Raw genomic sequence first — 21,400 nt, forward strand, 5'->3', positions numbered from 1 at the left:
TGTTGAAATAGTGTTTCTGGTAATAAAGTAAGTTTTGCTTATAATTACTTTAAGATGGACTAGGAAGTTAGTTTGAAATTTTTCTGTTAGCTAAAATTAAATGTTCAAAGCTTGTCTTCTTCTGCTGCTTTCTGTTTCCACGGAAGAAAAATAAGATGCTTAAATTCCACTGCATACTGTGAACCTCCACTCCAAAATCAGCTTGTGTTTCTGTAAGACTGAATCCCTGGCTTCCTCTTCCGTAAACCTGACACATTCTCAACAGCTGAGAAAGAATAAAAGCTTTCACTCCACCAGGGAAGTTACAAGCTGCCATTCTTCTCCACGAGAATTACTCCCCCAGGGCTGTGCCACTGTGGCTCTCCACTCTGACCTTGTTCGGAAGGGAGGGGGGCTGTGATACAATCCTGCCTCATATCAGCATATCCTGGCTTGCTCACTTTCCCCTCCAGGTGTCTACTAGATACGTCTACGGATAGCTGTCTAGCTTCTCAGCCCTTGGCCAGGGTGAAACTCTATCCCCCGCACCTCGCTTCATTTGCGACTTTTCTGTTTCCTCATATCAGTTTCCCCCCAGAGCACCTGAGCCTCACTTCCTACGTCCAGCTGCACTGTCATTCAGTGCTGGTGTGTTTTTGTGGTTGTTGTTTTTTAATAATTTATTTTTATGTTACATACATTTGTGTTTTACCTGCATATATGTCTATGTAAGGATGTTGGATCCCCTGCAACTGGAGTTACAGACAGTTTTGAGCTGCCATGTGGGTATTGGGAATTGAACCTGGGTCCTTTGTAAGAACAGCCAAAGATCGTAACCATTGAGTCATCTCTCCAGCCCCTCGTGCATGGTGTTAAGCTTTCATTGAAGAAGTTTTTCAAATCAAACCTTTTCTTTTCTTTTGTTATAATTTGCTTATTACCCTTGTTTAAGCCTTTCATATGTCTGGCCTGGGCTGCTGCCCTATCTACTCATGGGTCTGCCATCTTCTTCCTCTTTTCCTTCTATTCATAGCTACCAGAGTCACCTTCGAGAAGTATAATGTTTTCATAGCCATGGCTTCATTGACTCCCCACCAACCCTTCTTAAACATTACTTCAGATTCAGTCACTTGAGTTAATCTTTTTTTCTTCTCAGATCCATGGAGTCAGAACTTTTTAATAAGAGGCTTGGTAAAACTATCACCAGTGAATTCCCATGCAGTTCACAGCAGAGAAATATCAGGATCACCACAATGGGGACTCTATGTAGGTCACTGCAGCTTTCCTGCCTGAAGCATCCTGGTCCACATCTAGATGCTAGGATATATTTATTTTCAACGCTCAAAATACCATCTTTTCTAAATGGTTTTTCCAGTGTTTGTAGATCTGATCTGGGTTTAACCTAATGTCTGTTATTCATGTTATACTGCATTTCTTTGCAAAGCAGCCTTTTTGATTTATTATAAAGAAAGGCTGTGATGGTACTCTCGGTTCAGTATTCCAGTACTGCACTCTATACTCTTTGCTTAATGGCCGAGTATAGTTCTGGGCCATGAGCTCCTTGAAGGCAGGTTCTGTGCATCTCTGAATCAACAGTAGATTCATTGTCATTGGATTCACTAGATTCAATGTAATTGGGATCATACAAATTCATTGAGACTCACTTTCCCCTGACACTATGTGATCTTGAGTGATATCTTTCACTTTTAGATTTTCTTTGTGTAACATAAAAGTAAGATATACTTGCTAGGTTGTGAATAAAGATACTTTGATACATTAAACATTCCTGAAAGACACCATTGAAGGTTGTGTCTTTAAATAGAATGGTATCTCTTATGTTATGATTTATTCTTGGTTTTTAAAAGCTGAATGATTTGTAATGTGATCACAGTTGCTATTTAGAAGCTGCTACTCTCTTGTCCAAGCATATGGAGAGCTGTTGAGGCACCTTATCATGGGCTGGACAGAACTGGCCAGTGTCTTTCCTAAGAAGCAGCCTGAGCAAGCTCAAGGTACACGAGTCTCCCCCACCTAGTGACTAGCAGCTTCTTCCGGCCCATTTATCTGTTTCTGTTTCCATCTACCATGCAATAGACAAGTGGGTAGTTACATCTGAGAAAACAAAACAACAAAAGCAGTTTGAAATTCTCCGACTTAAAGGATAGAAATTGCTCTAAGATCTGGATAAAAGCCAAATCTAATTTTGTTTGTGTTTATTTGGTTCATGTGCTGTTCAGACCATGAGCTTGTTTCAAATACATTTTCCTTTTTTGGTAAAATGATACCTTGATAAGAAAAAGGAATAGACGTGGTTTTCAAATTTAGTCTCGTCCCAAAGTGTTGAAATAACTAGAGCCAGGGCCAAGTGAATCCTTTAGTGACAGAACGATTTGAAGTTTCAGTGCTTGCATGAAATTAAATATTTCTAAAAGCCTTAAAAATAATTGCTCCATTATTCACTTGCTTATCAGGTTTCTTTTTTCAGTGACTCCTCAGTGGTAAGTGCTATTCCAGAGCTAGATTGTAAGTTTGTAATTGTTACGGTCTCAACTGAGGCATTACTGTACGTGAGTGAAGAAACCCGAGTCCCCTCTGGTTTGTGGATTATCAGTGTGAGGTTACACACACTCTTTCACCTCACTCCTTTATGCATGACAAGGTGTCTCTCCCACGTGGATTAGCTTTTCTTTATTTGCTTCAGTATCTATGTACTACCTGATGAAAACCTCTTTGAAATCATAGGATTTTATAGCTCCAAGGGATCTAGTCCAACTTCCTTTCTTTATAGCGGAGGAAACTGAGACCCGGCTAAGTGACTTACCAGACTCACCTGTTTCCTTTTGGATAGGATTGCATGATAGAAGGGTGCAGTAATAACCATATCTCGTGCTCAGAGAAGCTCTCTGTTGACTTTCTCATGGTGTCACTATGACACGGGAAGAAATCTAACCTGGGAGATAGCGCTATTGGATGGGGTCTAGCTAATCCAGTACTTTTGCCCAGAGGGTGCTATCTTGTCAATCTGTGCCTGATATTTTTTTTTCTTTCTTTTTTTAAACTCTTAAATTGAAATGTAATACCAGTATTTGTAAATTTCTGTATGTTAGTACGGTAAGTCTGAAATATGTAGGGCAAGACAGAATAGTTGGTTTTTCTTAAACTGGAGCCTGGATACTCAGGCATGTTTTTTTTATGTCATTTTTCATTCTACGAATTCTTATACGTAGTTGCTCTTAAGGCCTTCAGTTGCTTAAATGAGGGCCACTCACATTATGGAAGATAATCCCAAAGGCTGCTGGTCTAAGTTAATCACATCTACACAAAATACAGCATCTAGACCAGTGTTGCCTGTAACACTGGACATCGTGGCCTGGAGAGGTCTCCATGTGCATGGATCACACACAGTTAGAGTCAGAGCCCAGAGACCAGTGTTGTTCCTCTCTGTCAGCATGCCTTCTAGCTCTTTCTGCCTTAATCTTCCTTCCTGTAGTCTGCTTTGCTGCTATGCTGTTTTTTCCTATTTTGTTGCTTCTTGATTTTTCAGTATGAAGTTCCAGGCCCATCCCACTCGCTGTTCATTTTTAGGTATGCTAGCAGTCAGTTCTGACTTTCTTGCGAAGCTCCTTTTGTGGAGTTTGCTAAGTATATTTAGCCTTGTTTTCAACATCTAAACCCTTTAGCCAAATGATGACCTTAAAATAGGTCATTCAGGAAGAATTAGCACTAAAGGGAGAGTCAGACTTCTGTTCCAGTCTGAGACTCTTCTAAGTTTTTCCATTCTTCTTAGTTACTGTGTGCTTCAGTAGTTCACTGCAGTGGGAATGGGTTTGTGTTTAAAATCTGCTTTTGATCCTCTATCTCCATGCTAGCCCAGTTTTAGAAGTTAGTTAATATCTAGAGTGCTAATGATTATTCAACTTAATTTATGAGTTCTTCCTGTTTTTAGGGCTTACTTTAAAAACTGTGAAACAAGTTTTTTCTTTTTTCTTTAAGCTCTTTAAAATGAATTTTCCTTTAAGAGCTCAGCAAGAATCTTTCTTTTTCCTTTTCTCTCTTTCTTTTGTATTCATTTCAGACACAGGGTCTTGCTCAGTAGACCTGGCTAGCCTCAAATATGCAGTCTTCCTGTTTTAGTCTCCTAAAGGTTGGGATTATAGCATGCAACACTGTACTTAGGAAGAACTTTCTTTTTTAAATAGTAATTATTTTAAATTGGCAAACAAAATTATATATAGTATATAACATAACGTTTTAAAATGTGTATATAGAGTAGGATGTCTGAGTTGAGCTAATTAACACATACCCATTTCATAGAGCACATACATGCCGTAGTAAGAACATTTAAAATCTTTCTGTGGCGTTGGAAAGATGGCTCTGTGGCTAAAAGCACTTGTTCAGAGGACTCAGGTTTGGGTCCCAGCACCCTCGTGGCAATTCAGAATTGCCTGTAACTCTAGTTGCAGGTGATCCATTCTGACCTTGAGGTCACCAGGCTTGAAGGGGCTGCACAAACATACAAACAAGCAAGACACTCCTACATATAAAATAAATAAAGAACAAATACAAATAAAATCTGTGATTTTCAAGAATGCAAATTAACATTACAAATTTTGTGTGTGCATTTAGTTTTCTTTTGGGAAATAGATGAGGCTGCTATTTAATTTTGTAGCTGAGTGTTCTGAGATCCTAGAAAGTTTATTGCTTTTACAGTTTTAAGTTTTGAGCTAAAAGGTATATGATTGTGGGATATTAGATTTTGAAATTCATTTGATCAGATTGCCATCTTTTGCTGTCATTACTATTTTGAGATAGGGCCTCAGGCTGTTGCCTCAGTGGCCTTTACCTCCAGGGCCTCAGCAACCCTGCTGCTCAGCCTGAGAAGCTATGACTGAGCCCAGGCGGGGGTCACTTTGGGCAGCACCCATGGTATTGTCCCATGTCCTTTGTGCTGTGTTCCCTTCTGTTTGTGAGCAACGTTTTCAGTCTTTATAGTTAGACAAAGGAATTAGTGAGTAGTTAGTTGAACTATTGCCCTTTCAGTAAGAAATTTAAAAGGCACTGTGGAATTAAAGTTATTTCAGAAGTGGGCTTGAGTTGCTGATGTGAAGTTTGGTTTCCACTGAATTACAGGAAGTGAGATATATCCCAAATAAAAATGTTTTCTTGGCCTCATACCGATACATCTGCTGACCAATGAAGATGCAAGATTAGATTCTTCTAAAACTGTGTTTCTAGTAGTCTAGTAAGGCAAATTAAAACAGATGATACAGGAAAACCAAAACAGCTAAAGATGCGATAGAATTCAGAAAAACCCAGACTTTAAACTCTTTTTGTTTTGTTTTGTTTTGGATTTTTCAAGACAGGGTTTCTCCGTAGCTTTTGGTTCCTGTCCTGGAACTAGCTCTGTAGACCAGGCTGGCCTCGAACTCACAGAGATCCACCTGCCTCTGCCTCCCAAGTGCTGGGATTAAAGGCGTGCGCCACCACCGCCCGGCAGACTTTAAACTCTTTAAAGTTAGATTGTAGTTATGGTTACTGATGATTTTCAAAGCCCTGGTGATGGTATATTATGTCCTTAACTAAAATGTGCTTCTGTGCTCAGAACGTAGCTTCAGAGAACACTTGGCTAAGTCCATATGAGGACCTGGGTAAATCCCCAGAACTGACACCTTCACCCTAAGGAGCAGAGGGTATTCTGTCGGCCTGATGAGTCTTCAGACAGCGGTAGTAGTCTGGGCACTAACCCCTCCCCCGCCCATCCCTTTAATCAGAGAGACAAGAATGTTGTGTTCTGCAGCCACAGGCACTGCCATCTGCTCGCTCCTCTGCACTGTCCCGTTGCACCATTGCTATATAAGATGGGCTTAGAGCTTGATTCAGTGTTTGAAGCTTTACAGAGGACAGTGCCCTGAGCTGTGTGTCTTTGGAAGATTTGTAGAAACTGCTGTGAGAGCTGGAGACTCTGCACGTGTATATAGATATTTTTAACAATGAAGCACAGGCCAAGACTGCAAAATAATAATTAAAAAAACAGCCTTAGCTATATGTTTATTTTACTTGATTTGATCTTCAAAGCCCAGAAAATCACATGTTAATACAGAAATATTTAAATCATAATTATTTGTCATGGAAGCATATTTTTAAAGATATATACCCATCTTAGAGTAACACATCAAATTTAGGGCCCGTTCACAAATTAATCAGTGAAACAGAAGGCCAATTTAGAATATTCCCATATGCAATAGGGAAATATATAGGCTAGGACTTGCAGTGCTTGGTGTCTATGGGGACCTAAATGACATAGAAATAGATCCATTTAGACTCTTGGTGTGTTCATTTAAATCCTGATCCTCTTCCACTGACTGGCGCTGTGACTCCTGATTACTAGCTTAATAACATCAAACTGTCTGCTAATGTGGCTATGTGCTACATCGTGTATTTCCATTAGAGAGGAGAGGAAGGGAAGAAGTGCAGTGTGTAGAACTGTGACTGGCACCAATGCACTCTTAATAAATTAGAACAATAGCAATAATTTCTATAGTTCTACTTCTTGTGTAACATTTTGTAGTAATGATTTCTCATTTGTTTTTGCCTATAAAAATGTCATTATTGAGAAGTGAACTTTTGGAAATAAAGCACTTACTTCCAAATTTGGTCTCTGATAGGTTTTTGAGAGACTCCTGAGTATCTGCCCTCCATTTGTTAACTAGCAACCTCATCTGATTGCTTGTGGATGCTTCCTAAAAGTTGTCTTGTTCAGCATAGACTGTATATGGAAGGAGAGTAGTGTGCATTTATCTTAGTTTATTCTTGTAAGTTTCTGTGTATGGATTGTAGGAATTACTCAGTTGGATGTAAATCATAAGCACTCAGAGCTGGCAAGCCACAGTGCATTTTAACAGTGTCACTTTTTGTTGGGAAAGATGATTCTAAAAAAGTATTTTTTGAGCATGCCTGTAATCCCAGCACAAGAGATGCCAAGGAGGAAAGATTATGAGTTCTAGATCAATCTGGGCTGGTTAGAGAACTCAAGGCCATCTTGGGCTAGGACTAGATGGTAGGACTGCATCTTAAAAATAAATAAATAAATAAAAATTAATAATTTAAACAAATAAAAATCCCATTCTCAGTCAGCAAAAGCATTCTTATTTCTAAAGCTTTGGTTATAATGAGCCTTTCAGAAACATGTCTCTTGCTAATCATACTATGTCCTTACTAAATTTCATGTAAACTAATCACTATTCATTTTGAAAACTTTTAGTTTCCTGCTCTCAATTATATTGTGTATTCTTTCCCAGAGCATGAAGGGGAGAAGCAAAAGCAGCCATGACTTGCTTAAGGATGATCCGCACCTCAGCTCTGTCCCAGCTGTGGAAAGGTTGGTGCAGTGCCGAAACTGGACTTTTGTTTTTAGACTGTATCTCATTCTCTTGTGTTCTTTGTTTTCTTTATTGTTTCTATGCTAGAGTTCATAAAATAAATTTCTTAAGCCTAGTCAAAACAATAATACATTTTGATAAATGATTAATCTTAGGCTAGACTAAATACTAGAAACTGTTGTAATAATTTCATGTTGCGTTGCTATCTGTCTTTGGGTATCATGAGTAAGCATTAGAGTGCAAGGTGACGGGCAGAAGTGACTTCATTCTGGACCAATTTACTGTGTGTAAATTCTTACAACTTTCATAGTTGGTAGATATCTGTCTTAATTGTCTTTGTTGTTTCTGTTTGAGAGGTGGGATATTAATTAGTGTTAAATGTATTAATTACATGTGATATATTGGCCAGTGTCTTAGAGATAAAAAAAAAATGTTGTATTGAGATTAACTCATCTTCAAAAATCCTATTTCAAAATACTGTTTAGTATCCTTTTAATTTGTAGGATATGGTCTCTTTAGCCAGAACCTTTTAAGCTATAGAAAAATTATTTTCTGCAAATGAAACAGCACGATGGTGGTTGTTTGTATTAAAAAAAAAAATCCAGGGAATTTGCTTATCTGCTAATGGAGCATGTCTGCTCCTCTGTTTATAAATGGTGACTTCTTTGAGCTTGTTCCCATCTGTTGTACAGTGCTGTTCTGAGAGTGCTATGTGGAAAAACAGAACAAGACATTAATTCTAGCAAACTAGTTATGAATTCCAGTCTACTCTTGCTGTTATTAGTTTCACTATGAAGCTAAAATGTGTTTGTCTTTACTTATTTTTGTAGTGAAAAAGATGACGCAGCGGGAGATTTAGAAGATGTGAGTACTCATTTTAGTACAAATAGAGCTTGGTCAGAGTTCTACAAACAAATTATGTTTTCTTTAAAAACATATATAAATACCTGAAATTTTTAAAATGAAATAATTTCTTTTGCTATTAGAATATTTACTTCCAAATAGATTTGCATATTTCCCCATAGAATTGCAATCTTACATATGAATTTCTGTCTTGCCTTTTCTCTGTTTCATACCATTATGTGAATACTCTAATTTTAGATGTTTTGATTTTATTTATGTTAAAAGTTTAAAAGTGATGACTGGGCATCCTTTATGCTATGGGAAGTCCATGGCGGAGTTATTTATAATAGTATATTCCTATTTATACCCGTATTGGAGATGATGCTCTTTTAAGGTGGTACCTTTAGTACTAGCTAACAATGATAAATATGGAAGGAGAGGCCAGTGAGGAGACTCAGTAGGTAAAGGTACTTGTTGTCAAGCCTGAGGACAGGAGCTCAGTTTCCTTACTCACAGGGTAGAGAGAGAGAAAGGATCTACACATTCAAGCTGTGGCAAGTGTACATCTACACACACACACACACACACACACACACAAACACACACAAATATAGTAAAAATTAAAATAAACAGAAGGAAGGTTTTCTTGTACTATGTGAATGGTAAAGGTTTTCAAGTTATATAAATACTATGTTAGGATAAAACCTATTGTTGCATACTTTGCATAATTCAAAAGAAAATATGTAATTTAGCATGTACAGAGATTTACCTTTTACCACAATCAAAAAGGGGATTCCCTGATTAGCTGTAACAGAGAGAATGAATATCTGCTTTGGTAGGAAAACATCCTGGGAGAAGAGAAACTTGGATCGAGCTGGGAAGGTAGAGCATGGATGCTCAGCTAAGCAGAGATCACACCTTGTTCAGGAAGTGCAAGTTAAGCTTTAAAGTTTGGAGAAACTTGCTGTGTGGAGAAGTGAGAGGGCTGAATATAAAGGACTGACCCATGCCAGTCTCCTGAGTAAAAGAGTATGTTATATTCCTGGAGCCAACAACAGGCCAGTATGACCAGTGTCGTGATGAGGAAAGAGGGATGGAGGACTGGCATGCTGCACACAGTGGTATCACAGTGCCAAGGAGTTTGGGGTTCATCTTAGAGGTGATGAATAACAGTTGGATGGTACTGGTTAAGAAGAAGGGTGCCGCAGCCAACTTTGCATTGTAGAAATTGTCATTGACAGCATTGCAGAGGACATATGAGAGGAAGGAGGCCAGGGTAAAGGGAGTGCAGGAAAGCTGCTGAAGGAGGAATGCTTTGAGGAGGGAGATGAGGACAGAGTCAAAGAGAACCATAAGTTTCTGGCTTGGTGGCCTTGTTAGCAAGGTACTTGAGGCTGGGCGGTAGATAAAAATTAATTAACAATTTGTATGTTTTGAGTTTAGTTACCTTGAAGACATCTAGTTATAATAATAAGGGCTAGAAAATAGGGCTTTATTCTTCAGTTTATGGGTAGGGTGAGGTCACTTCAGGAGAATGCTTGTTCTCAAACCTACTTTAGATCCCAGAGCCTTTTAATGTGTGCGTCCTTTCCCCAGAAAGTGTCTTATTGTCACAAATAAGATCTTATGACTTTGCAAAGATCTATTTTATATCTGCTGAGGCCCAAACATGTCAGGTATAACTTAAACATCTCGCCAAACACATGCAACTTTTGTCCACAGAGATTTTTGGTTCAGTTAAGTCCGCAACAAGACTTGGGATTATATGTAATCAGGTAATAATTTGATTGATTCTGTACTGATACTTTGCAATATGAAAATCAATATATGTAAATACATATGTGGGTTTTTTGTTTGTTTTTGTTTTGTTGAGACAGGCTCTAACCATATAGTCCTGGCTGGCCTGGAACTTGCTCTGTAGGTCAAGCTGGCTTCCAACTCTTAGAGAAGGGGCTGCCTCTGATGCTGCTTCCCAAGTGCAAGGATTAAAGATGTGTGCCATTGTGCCTGGGTAGATTTTATTTTTTTAAGAAATAATTTGGGGAGTCAGAGAACCAGACTGTGAAAAACATTGCTGTAGGGGTTCATAACCCTCAAGTCAAGAAGCCTGTCTTGCTGTGTCTTGGCAAGCCTAGAAATCATAGGAGATAAATAACCCCTTTGTTGTAGGTTCTTCTTTGTCTCCCTTTTCTCTCCTCTTTAGTAATGCTGGGAGCTATTCTAAAAGATGAATATAAAATAGTAGGCAAATAGACCAGACTTTTCGCTTTCCTGGAGTTTTCTCCTTAATTGTCTGAGAAAAAACGTAAACAATAAGTGCTATAGAAATAAGGAGGAAAGAGGAATATGAGATGGGAAGGGTTTTTTATTATTTTATATTTTTTTTTCCTCTGTTAATAGTAAAGTCAAGATACATCACTAAGGGGGTAGGAGAAGAAAAAAGCCAACATTGGGATATCTAGAATAAGAGTGTTTCAATCTAAAGAGAACGACACTAAGGAGACTCTATCAGGGAGAAGGTAGCCAGCCTCCGGTGAGCCATGCTTTCAGAAGACTGCTGGAGCTTAGGTTAGAAGCCTAAGGGGGTTTGGCTTGGTTTGGTTTTGCTGTGGTGCAGGGCACACTGGTGGGTTTTGCCGAAGGTGCTTAAGTCTCAGTGACTGCAGTTCACTTCTAGTTGAATGAATTCCTGGTTGATGTTATGCTAGCCAAGCCCCCAGAGCCACATTTCCTGCGGGGATGAGGATGAGACTGGGGGGTGCAGAGGGAGTGCTACACAGACAACTGGTGTAAAGTGAGCTGCTCATCCCTCTGGGATCCCGTCATATGTTACTAGCCTGGAGCAGGATACTAGGGCGATCCTAGCGGAAGAAGAGTCTTCAAGCCCTTACTGGTTTAAAACTAAACATGGCCTAGAACCCAGTAAGCATCTAAGATGAGTCTCTGGAAGAGAAAGGGAGCAGAATGCCTAGAAGATACTCCTTTTAGTTTTTCCAGGATGGCGAGGATGAGAGTGCAGAGCATGATGAATACATTGATGGTGAAAAGACCCTGATGAGAGAAAGGATTGCAAAAAGGTTAAAAAAAGACACAAGTGAAAATGTGAAATCAGCTGGAGAGGGTGCAGTAGAAAAGAAGCCGGCCAGCCGCAGGTAAGTCAGCCATTGTCCTTTGGCATCTGCAATTCCGTCTGTCTGCTTCTCTTCACCTGGAGCTGAGTGCTCCTCTCCTGAATTTTTAAATTCGCAATGGCATAATGCTAACTGTTAGGCTGTGGGAAATCAGCTGCTTTGGGGCCTTTAAAAAAAAAAAAGCCAGAATCAAAGGAATTTAATGTACAGTAAACAGTATATTGGCTGTATGTATGAGATTGTATTTGTTCAGAAATGTGAACTTTGAGTGATTTGTATAAGAAAGACATCCTCAAAAGCTTCAGGGGAGTAAAATTGGTCCAAATTGGGGAGTAAAGGGCCCTGAAACCATTCTTAGACATCTTTTCAAGTCTGATTGGCTAAAACTTACTGGGCTCTCTAATCATTGGCATTATAAAGTAAATTCCAGTGAATGCTGGAAGTCTGTCTGGTGTTAAAAGTTTGTTAGATTTTACTTTTCTGAAATTCAACTCAAGTAAAACCCCTCCCTTCCTAGGTGATTCTTTATTATAACTCTAGGATATATACATCTTAACTATCACTGCTCTATAGCGTCACGGGATGTCTTTTATTCAGTTGATCTGTGCAATACAATAAAAGAACATAGAAATCGTGTGTGTGTGTGTGTGTGTGTATGTGTGTGCGCGCGCGCACATGCACATGTGCATGTGTGTATTTCCCAGCCTTCTGTGGGAAGCTCTAAGATCAAAGCATTTCCTTTGCCGAGGTCCCTCAGTATTTGCTTTGTTTAACCAAAAATAAAAGTGATTCCCAGAAATGTCTACTGATCACATTTCTTTTGTGATCAGAAGTGGAACTGAGAGCTCAGAGTGGTGGCTCACACCTTTAATCACAGCACTTAGGAGGCAGAGGCAGAGGCAGGCAGATCTAAGTTAGAGGCCAGAGTGGACTACATAGTGAGTTACAGGAAAGCCAGGGCTACACAGAGAGACCTCATCTTGAAAAAACGAAGCAAAACAAAACAGAACAAAAATAAGAAGAAAAAAACTGATGAAAGTTCTGACTTTAAAAAAAAACTTCCTATTAGTCATGGTTTTAGAAGCTGAAGTTCAAGATCGAACTACTAACAAATTTGATTTTTTGTATGTGGTGGAGAAGACCTGGGATGGCTCTTTTTCTTAACAGAACATCAGGTTGGAGGGCCACCAGCATTTGGTAAGGAGAGAAGTGATGGAAAGATATGAGAGGCTTTGGTCAGTGTCTGAGCCTGAAAGCTGGCAACTGACTGAACTAGTTACACTAAAGCAGTGCTTCTCAACCTGTGGGTCGCAACCCCTTGGCGTCAAGCGACCATGTCAGAGGGTTTGCTTGTGACCATTGGAAGACACAGATTATTTACATTATAATTCATAACAGTAGCAAAATTACAGTTATGAAGTAACAACGAAGATAATTTTATGGTTGGTGTCAACATATATTCAAGGGTCGCAGCATTAGGAAGGTGGAGAGCCACCACAGACGGGTGCTTTCTAGAAGAGTGAGGTGATATTTGAGTCAGAGGCACTGTGGAGCTTCTTCTGATGATTTCTTACATAGTTATAGCCTAGAAAATATCTAGTTATCCTAACAGTTTTTCTGTTTTTATAAATGAATATAATTTGCATATTTTAAACCATAAAATACTAAATTAGAGTACTTTGTACAGTCACTGTATTAGGAAAAACCCTTATTAAAGTACTTGCAAGTCTACCCAGGAAAGTGAATTTCAGAAAACTAATTCTCTAAAAGTAGTTTTAAAATTTTAGGTAAGGATGGTAAGAGGAGAAACCTGATGCCGCAGGTCATCCTCTGAGTTCCACATCTGTGGAGGTCATTTTAAATAAGTACGTTTACTTTTGAAGTTTTGTGTAAACATAAGCATTGTGAATTTGAATTGGTCTGTGTCCCTAGAAGATAGGAAGCTGACATTACCTTAAGCACTCCTCTATTGGCTCAGACATTTGCAGTCACCTCCTGTAGCCACCCTAGAAGAGCCCTACTGCTGAACAAGCTAACTAGAATCCTTGTTATAGGGGCCTAAACACCTTAAACTCCCGTTTGCTCCCATGTGCATCCAGGGCTGGATAAAAGTTTGAGATGCACATGTCAGCCCACAGCTGGCTGGCAGTTAAGGTAGTGCCCTTTATCATCTGGACATGGCAGTCCTAGCTGAAAGCGTAACTGTAACTGTAAGGGATCGCTTTTGTCCTGTAGGTGGCACTCAGTGGCTACAAGTTAGTCATGTAAAAAACAAATTGAGTATTCTGCCCTGCTTATTTATTTCTAGCCTTTGTGTTCTGATTCAAAATAAATCGCTAAACATTGAAGTCAGATGGAGCAAATATCATGTGCTGTGGTGCTTGCAGTCGTTACGCAACCACTGTCTTTTTTGTGTGATTTCTTAATTTTTAATGTGTAAAAGCGCAATCATAATGCCAAGTAGCTAGACAGAAATATTAAAGTCAAGGATGAAGACCTTATGAATTAGTCAGGCTTTAAATTATGAGATGTGTTATTATAAAGTCATAAGGAATATATTCTAACTCCTGAGGCCTGGGTAACACTTAAATTTAATGTCACTAAATTTAGTCCTTGTTTCGTCATCGTCCTCTGTTGAACTTGCAATATGTGACTAGGATGACTCTTGGAATTTTGAATTATTTTCCCCTCGAGGATTTCTAGACCTCCTGAAAAAAGAAAGTATAAGTCTCAGTTTTGCATGAGTCTTATCACACATGTTCTGCTTTGGATTATAAGTTTTTCCATGGCACATAAATTTTGCTTTCTTTTTAAATTAAAAGGTAGCTTGATAATTAAATTTCAAAAAAGTTAATACACTTTAAAACGATAGTACAATTTTTAAAGGATAGGAAAACTTAAAAGATCAAGCCAGGCCGTTGGTGGACACCTTTAATTTCAGCACTTGGGAGGCAGAGGCAGGAGGATCTCTATGAGTTTGAGGCCAGCCTGGTCTACAGAGATAGTTCCAATACAACCAAAGCTGTTACACAGATAAACCCTGTCTTAAAAAACTGAAGAAAAGATCAAAACCCGTGGGCCTTCTAGCCAGGCAACTTCCAGCCTTAGAAGCGTCTGCAGGGTGTCCCCACTGTAGACTCAGGACCATGATAGGCAATGAGTGGACCTGAACCATCAGAGGACACGGCTTCCTTTTACTCTCTCTTATCTTTTGTGGACTGAAGCAAGAAGTGAGACATAAAGAAATAGAAATGCATAAATTAAATTCTGGATAATTGGCCCACATATAATACTTGCAATTATGTCTTTGATCTGGAGTAACAGTGGTCTAAATATATTTTCAGGAAATGTTGTGGCTGGGCAGCAGATACTAAGGCCAAACTCAGTCCTGGTTTGAATATTTTCCTGCTTTTACCAGAACTTGATGCTGATTTTTTTTTTAATGTATATCTCCTAACTATCCACTCTATTCTTAACTTTAATCTCAAATATTTGTTACTCTTATGCTAGACACTGTGTAAGAACTACTATGTGCTAGGTTTGGGAAACATGAAAATACAAGAGAAATGGGTTTGTCTGCTAATGTTCATTATCTAATTGGTGTTGTCTGGATGCATCTCCCAAAGTTCAGGTGCAGCCGTACTGAGGGATGAAGGACTGAAGGAATGACTACCAGGACAGGAGGGCAATAATACTAATTAGTTATCTGGGCAATGGATTACTGAGAAAAGATTTTGCTTACCCCATGATCCGTCTCACACATGCATGCATGAGCACACACACACACACACACACACACACACACACACACACACTCACACACATTCATGAATGTGCACACACAGAGAAGGCCCTCTCAAGCCATCTCTAAATTAACTTCGAGCTTCCCAGACTTAAGAACCATTACCCAATTTCAGATATTTTGTTCTTAACAGACACAAATCATGAAAAATTGAGAATTACAGAAAGTCGACATGGCAAGGTCTCTCCTTGACACTGAGTAAGTTGTATATATTTCAGAAAAGCATCAAATGCCAACTTACGAAAAGCAAGAGAGGTGCAGAGGTCCCGCATTTGGGATGTTAAGGTGGGAGGCTCATAAGTTTGAGATCTGCCTGCGCTACATAGCATGTCAAATATCGCAGGTTTCTTATGTGTCACCCTAATTCTAGTAAGATAAAGCATCTTTTGGAGCCACTGTTTAAATACTAACACTCATGCATCAAGCGCAGTTCTTTAGATTAATATTGCTACTCTCCCCAAGCTAACTGGATGGTTTATTTTACTGTCTTTACCTGTTATGGTTAAAATTTTGGAATAATATTGGTTGTAATATAAACCATTTCATACTTTAGTATTTCTGGCAAGTTTCCTTTATCATTCTGTTTGGAGCTTTATTGCAGGAATTTTGGATATTCTCAACAAAACTATTTCTTGAACTGTTCAAGATGATATATCACTTTAAAAATGCTAAGTTAGTTCACCGAGAACTAGTTAAATCCATATGCAAGGGGTCACCTTCAAACTAAACTCATCCCCCATACACTTGAACTTAAGCAAATGTTCCAGAAATATGACAGCTCTACTGTTTTTACAATTGGATTCCGTACGGCAGACAGGAAGCTGTGAAGTGCACAGGCAGGAGGCAGTTGCCTATCTTTAGAGTTGCAGTCTATCGATCTCACAACATCTGTTGTTTATGGGGACTAGAGTTATCCGTCTGAAGTGCATTGTAGAAATTTTACAGAAAATATTCTTTAAGTCATTCTCTACTGTAACACGAAGGGCCTGCTTGTTGGGGTATCTGTCCTGCCCAGTACCCCACAACCGGCAAGCCCCAAAGAAAATCACAGAGTCTGCATTAATTATAAACTGATTGGCCCATTAGCTCAGTCTTCTTATTAGCTCTTGTAGCTTATATTAGCCCATTGTTCTTATCTGTGTTAGCCATATGGCTTGGTACCTTTCTCAGCCTGGCAGATTACATCTTGCTTCTTGGTGATCTGGGCAGGAATGGGAGGAATGGACTTCCTCCTTCCTAGAATTCTCCTGTTCTCATCGCCCTGCCTCTACTTCCTGTCTGGTTGACCTGCCTACTCTTCCTGCCTGGCCAATCAGCATTTATTCAAAATATGATTGACAGAATACAGACAATTCTCCTGCACCACTCTACCCTGGAAAATAGATTTCCACTGAAGAAGTTTGCAACCCTGGTTGTTCTCTTATCATCCCCATCTGCTCACTGTGAATTCACCTGTTCACTAAACAGGCAAGCACAGTTTGTGTAAGAAAGAAGAGAAGGCCACCAGTGCTTCCAATTTCTTTGTTTTGCACAAAGCACATAACATTGTACAAGGGTCTGAGGGAAATTATAGCTAGTGATTCTGTCTAGGCCTCTCTTCTCTGCACCCCCACCACTCTTGAGATCTTTGCTGCCCTTCAGATAGCACTTGATGTTCCTGGTTTGTTGAGTGTATTTATAGGTTTCTCAAGGTGAGGAGTTGTTCCCACTTTTGACAATTACTTACTGTACTTTTCCAGTATGGCTAGGCATTTTGCCAAGTGTTTTTCCCCCCACAGCAAAGCTACAAGGTATAATTTGTGTTATTATCCTTGTTTTGACAAGTGAAACAAAGAAACCTAAAACACTAGACTTCTAAAATGTGAAGTGCCTTGGCTTTTGCCCATTGCTGCATGGTAGCAAAACCAGTTCTTGAACTGTAATGATCTGTACCTCTTCAGAGCCCAGAGAGTAGGACCCAGTCAGATGTGCCCAGCTAAAGAGAGCTTGGCATGGGATTTCTCTAGCAGAGAGGACCAGGTTCAGTGAAAAACCTATTTCTAGAAATACAGTGGAGAAATGATCGAGGAATACATGGGAATATTAATCTCTCTATTCACACATCCTAGCATGCTCAATACATCACACACATGCTCACACACATATACACATGCATATACTCATGAGGGGGGTGGGTAGACAGAGACAGATGAATAATAATTTTAGGCAATCCCCTTAGATAAATAAGTGTACTATGTATAAATATATAAATAAATAGACAAAAATTTCAGTAGCTTGAAACAGGTCTTATCTTAATGTGATGAAGAGCTCCAGGTTAGCTCCTTATTGTCTTCATCTAGGGCCTGGCATGCAGCTGGTTTTCCCTGAGATAACAACGTGGCAGAGGGGAGAGTGATGATGGGTTCATGCTAGCTCTTAAGATTTCTGCTTTGAGGTGACATATCACTTCATCATCTCAGAGGCTAAAGCCTCATGTCCATTGAGCCAAGTTTAGACCCTCCTCCACAGGCAGGAACAGGAAATGGCTAGAACAGCAATGGAATCTACTATAGTCTCTGCTTTGGTTAGGAATTCGAGGGATACCTGTGATTGTACAGTAAGCTTGATCAACATCTTTCTGCCATCTTTGTCTTGATCCAAAGCAAAGAGAAGCAACAGAGATTATATAGTCATCGTTACCAGAATTTCAAAGGGGATATCAACTTATAGTTATTTCAAGATTTTTTTCAAACTGGTTCTTTATGTAGGAGGTAGGGAAGATGACACTGGATGTCTTCCATAACTTTGAGAAGTGCTGGAGAAACCCTTCCCATGCACAGAACATTAAATTATAGCTTCCTCATGAGGTACCTTAAGGATCTTTTCCTTGTAAGGAATAGAAATGCATTCATATTAGCTCAGACACAGGAGTTTCTGGATGAAGGAATAGGACTGTTGCCCAGACTCCAGATAAAAGTATTGCTGCAGCTCTTCCTGGGAAGCAGGTGTCAGAGAGTTCCATGTTTTCTTCCTCTGCAGACTTAGACTCTGCTTTTCTCTGTTTTATTCTTTTCTATAAGCCTGTTTCTCTGTAAGGCAGTGATTGGTCTCCTAGTGTACACCATCTCTTCAGAGGAAAATTATCGTGATTTTTGTCCCAAATATAATCATCCAGATGACAGAATCTTATTGGCTAGGACTAGGACCGTTCACTCCTTTATAGCTTTGATATAAATATAGAAATATAGAAAGGGAACTGGGAAGCCATGAGTTTTGTAGTAGCATCAAGGTCAGCTAGCCATTATCTGTCTTCCCTTTTACTTAATATAGAATTCGAGTATTTAGCAGAACTCATAACTGCCCAGATTAAAGATAATCACCGTTCTCCTGTATAGCTTGAATGGCCATATAACCATATTCTAATTAATGAGGTAAGGGAAAAGTATATCAGACTGTGGAAACAGTTTTTTAAAACAATGAATTTTATTAAGCATGGAGTAACCTAATATTTACTATTATTGTTGTTGTTGTTATTAGTGGTAGTAGTAGGGGGTGATGGTGATGGTAATGGTGGTAGTGTAGTAGTAGTAGTAATAGTAGTAGTGATTTATTAGGCTCAATGGTTAAGAGCATTGTGTTGTTCTTGCAGAGGACCTGGGGTTGGTTCCTACCATCCACATGGCAGCTCACATCCATCTGTAATTCCAGTTCTGGGGGATTCACTGCCCTCTTCTGGCTTCTGTAGGTGCCAGGCATTCACATGGTGCACATAAATACATGAAAGCAAACATACACATAAAATAAAAATAATTTCTTTTTAAAAATTATTTTTATTCTTTGAGAAATCATATATATATATATATGCATGTATGTATGCATGCATGTATGTATACAATGTATTTTGATCATATACATCTCCTATAACCCTACTCAGACTCCCCCTGGATTCAACCTTCCACTCCCATTCCCCAATGCTTGTCAATGCACAACAGCTCCCAACTTTATGTTCTCTCTATTTTTTGATATCCCACTGAGTCTGTTAATGCTACCTATATACACACGGGGGTGGGTCTATCTACTGGAGCATTTGCAACCTGTCAGTGGCCACATCCCCAGGGAAAAGTTACCTTTCTCCCCAGAAGCCACCAACTGAAAATAGCTCCTCAGTTAGAGATGGGGCTTGTGAGCCCCTGCCATATCCACTCTGGAATTTTGTCTGGCTTGATCTTATACAGGTAAATATGGCTGGGTTAATTTATGAGTGTGATAGATAGCATTGCCACGTCTAGAAGACAGCACATCGTAGCACTCTTCCCCATTCTATAACTCTTGCATTCTTTTTTAATGATACAAATGATAAATTATATTTATACAGTAAGTAAGTATGAATAGTCAACACGAATCTAAAACCAGCCCCCAACACTTGAACTGAGAAACATTTGGGTGCCTTCCTTCAAGATGTTCATCAGGAAGGGCCTGGTGGCATGTGTGCAGCACACGACAGGGACCAGTGGCCTTGTGATCAGTGCAGCAGGTCACAAGGACCTGCGCTGGGTGACAGGTAGAAGGAAGGAATCCAGCAACTATTGGGGTGGGGCCTCCGGCAGAAGGGCTCTTGTCTTCTCCAGCAGAATCTGATTCTTGCATTCTTTCTGTATCCTCTTGTACAGTGTTCCCTGATCCTTGAGGGGCGGGTTGACATAGATGCCCCCATTTGGGGCTAAGTATTCAGTGTTTATCATTAGTTATGAATATCTACATTAACCTCTGCTAACTGCATTAAGAACTTTCTCTGGACCAAGTCTGAGAGCAACATTTATCTACAGGCATAAACGTAAATATTTAAAAGTCAGTTTAGTAATATAAATATTTAGCAGAATAACAACAGTAGATTCCTTTTTATCCCCATCAGCCATAGACTTGTGACAATGTTTATAGTACCAGTTATATCAATTATGCATTTTCTCCTGTGTAACAGGCTTCAAATTCTATCAGAAAGTTATTAGTTACCCCTAAAACAGTCATGCCAGTATTGCACCAGTAGGCACATATTTGTCTGGCAGATCACTGCTGTAGCATGTAAAGTCCAGACCACTGATGTCTTTTTCCCTGAAAGCCTGCATAGCACTTTCTGGCATTATAAGAGCTAGCCAGAAAGAAGGTAGTTTCTTAGTCAATTCAAGATTTATTGTTTTATATTCTGTAACCAAAATATATGGCACCTTCAGCAGTAGGGTCTTAGTATACAGTTCTGGTAGGCAATCAAAAACAATGACAGTAGCCCATGTTGTTTTAGAGACCTATTTTTGAGGCCTTTTTGAGGGAGCTAATCCTTGCCTGGCACTGAGATTTCATTTACTAACTCTTGTCTTCTGGGAACACCCATGCAGGTTACCTCCATTCAAGATCTTTTTTATCTTTATTTTAGATTTTTGTCATTAGCTCACACAGCAGTAGACTCGGTGTCAGAATTATTAATACATCCTTAGTTTTTGCCACCACTACCCTTCCTCTCACTCCTATACCTTCACTTAAGCCTTTAGGCCCCAGTGTCCTCCCCACGATTGTTTCACATCACACATGTTCTACTGTTCTCTCTGATTACATTTTTATTGGGTTCACTCTATTTCCACATGGCCTTTCCATGCACCTCAAGCAGTTTTTGTCTTTTCCTTTTTGTTTTGGTTTAAGAAAGAAAGAAGAGGCTGTCTCCTTGATCCCTTCTTCTTCCTGCTAATCTGTACCCTGACTTGTTGGCTGCACAAGGGACCTGAATCCTTAATATTGTATGAACCAGAGTTCCAGCTTAAATTTCCCACTCTGAACTTTTTTGACATGAGCTAAAATAACCTCAGGTTACATTGATCATATGATTTGCGGGTTTTGTTCCATGAGGCAGAAACTCAGCGGCTGTGAGCGATACAGTAAGACTGCTTCTTTTAGGACTGTGAGTATGGCAGGCCCTCTAAGGTGGGAATGGGCACAAGGAGACGGTAGCTGCTTATTGATGAATACCTGCTTCATTAGATCTGATAGCCGCCTTTGTTGATTGTCTAATTTTTCCTAGAAAATAGTCATATTAAATTTGCAACATTCAACATTTCTATCTTGCTATTTCATTAAGAAAACAGAAGTTGTGAGAAAAAAATGTGTCCATTTTTTTTCCTACCAGCAAGCCTACCATTCTGCACCTGAATTCATGTTCTTCTGGCCGAGGCATTGCTCTTGCTTTGGTCCTTGAAACCTTTAATGAACTTGATATCTGCATTAGGAGATGTGGAAATAGA

The 21,400-nt window shown here is 39.4% G+C and overlaps 1 protein-coding gene across 3 annotated transcripts in view; it reads left to right on the top strand.

Moving 5' to 3' along the window:
• The window catches only part of Cwc27 (CWC27 spliceosome associated cyclophilin), a 173,016-nt gene that overhangs the window by 21,909 nt on the left and 129,707 nt on the right, over positions 1–21,400 (top strand). For 2 of the 3 annotated variants that reach the window (XM_041663434.1, XM_041663433.1), the window contains 3 exons: positions 7,278–7,357; positions 8,189–8,222; positions 11,190–11,353. In XM_041663434.1, coding sequence (XP_041519368.1) covers positions 7,278–7,357; positions 8,189–8,222; positions 11,190–11,353 — 278 coding nt within the window. The remainder of the gene's footprint in view (positions 1–7,277; positions 7,358–8,188; positions 8,223–11,189; positions 11,354–21,400) is intronic. The other variant, XM_041663435.1, reaches the window with a different exon arrangement.

Source organism: Microtus oregoni, unplaced genomic scaffold (assembly GCF_018167655.1).
Source record: "Microtus oregoni isolate MIOR12 unplaced genomic scaffold, Mior012 000014F_ref0000157, whole genome shotgun sequence".
NCBI classification, from domain to species: domain Eukaryota; kingdom Metazoa; phylum Chordata; class Mammalia; order Rodentia; family Cricetidae; genus Microtus; species Microtus oregoni.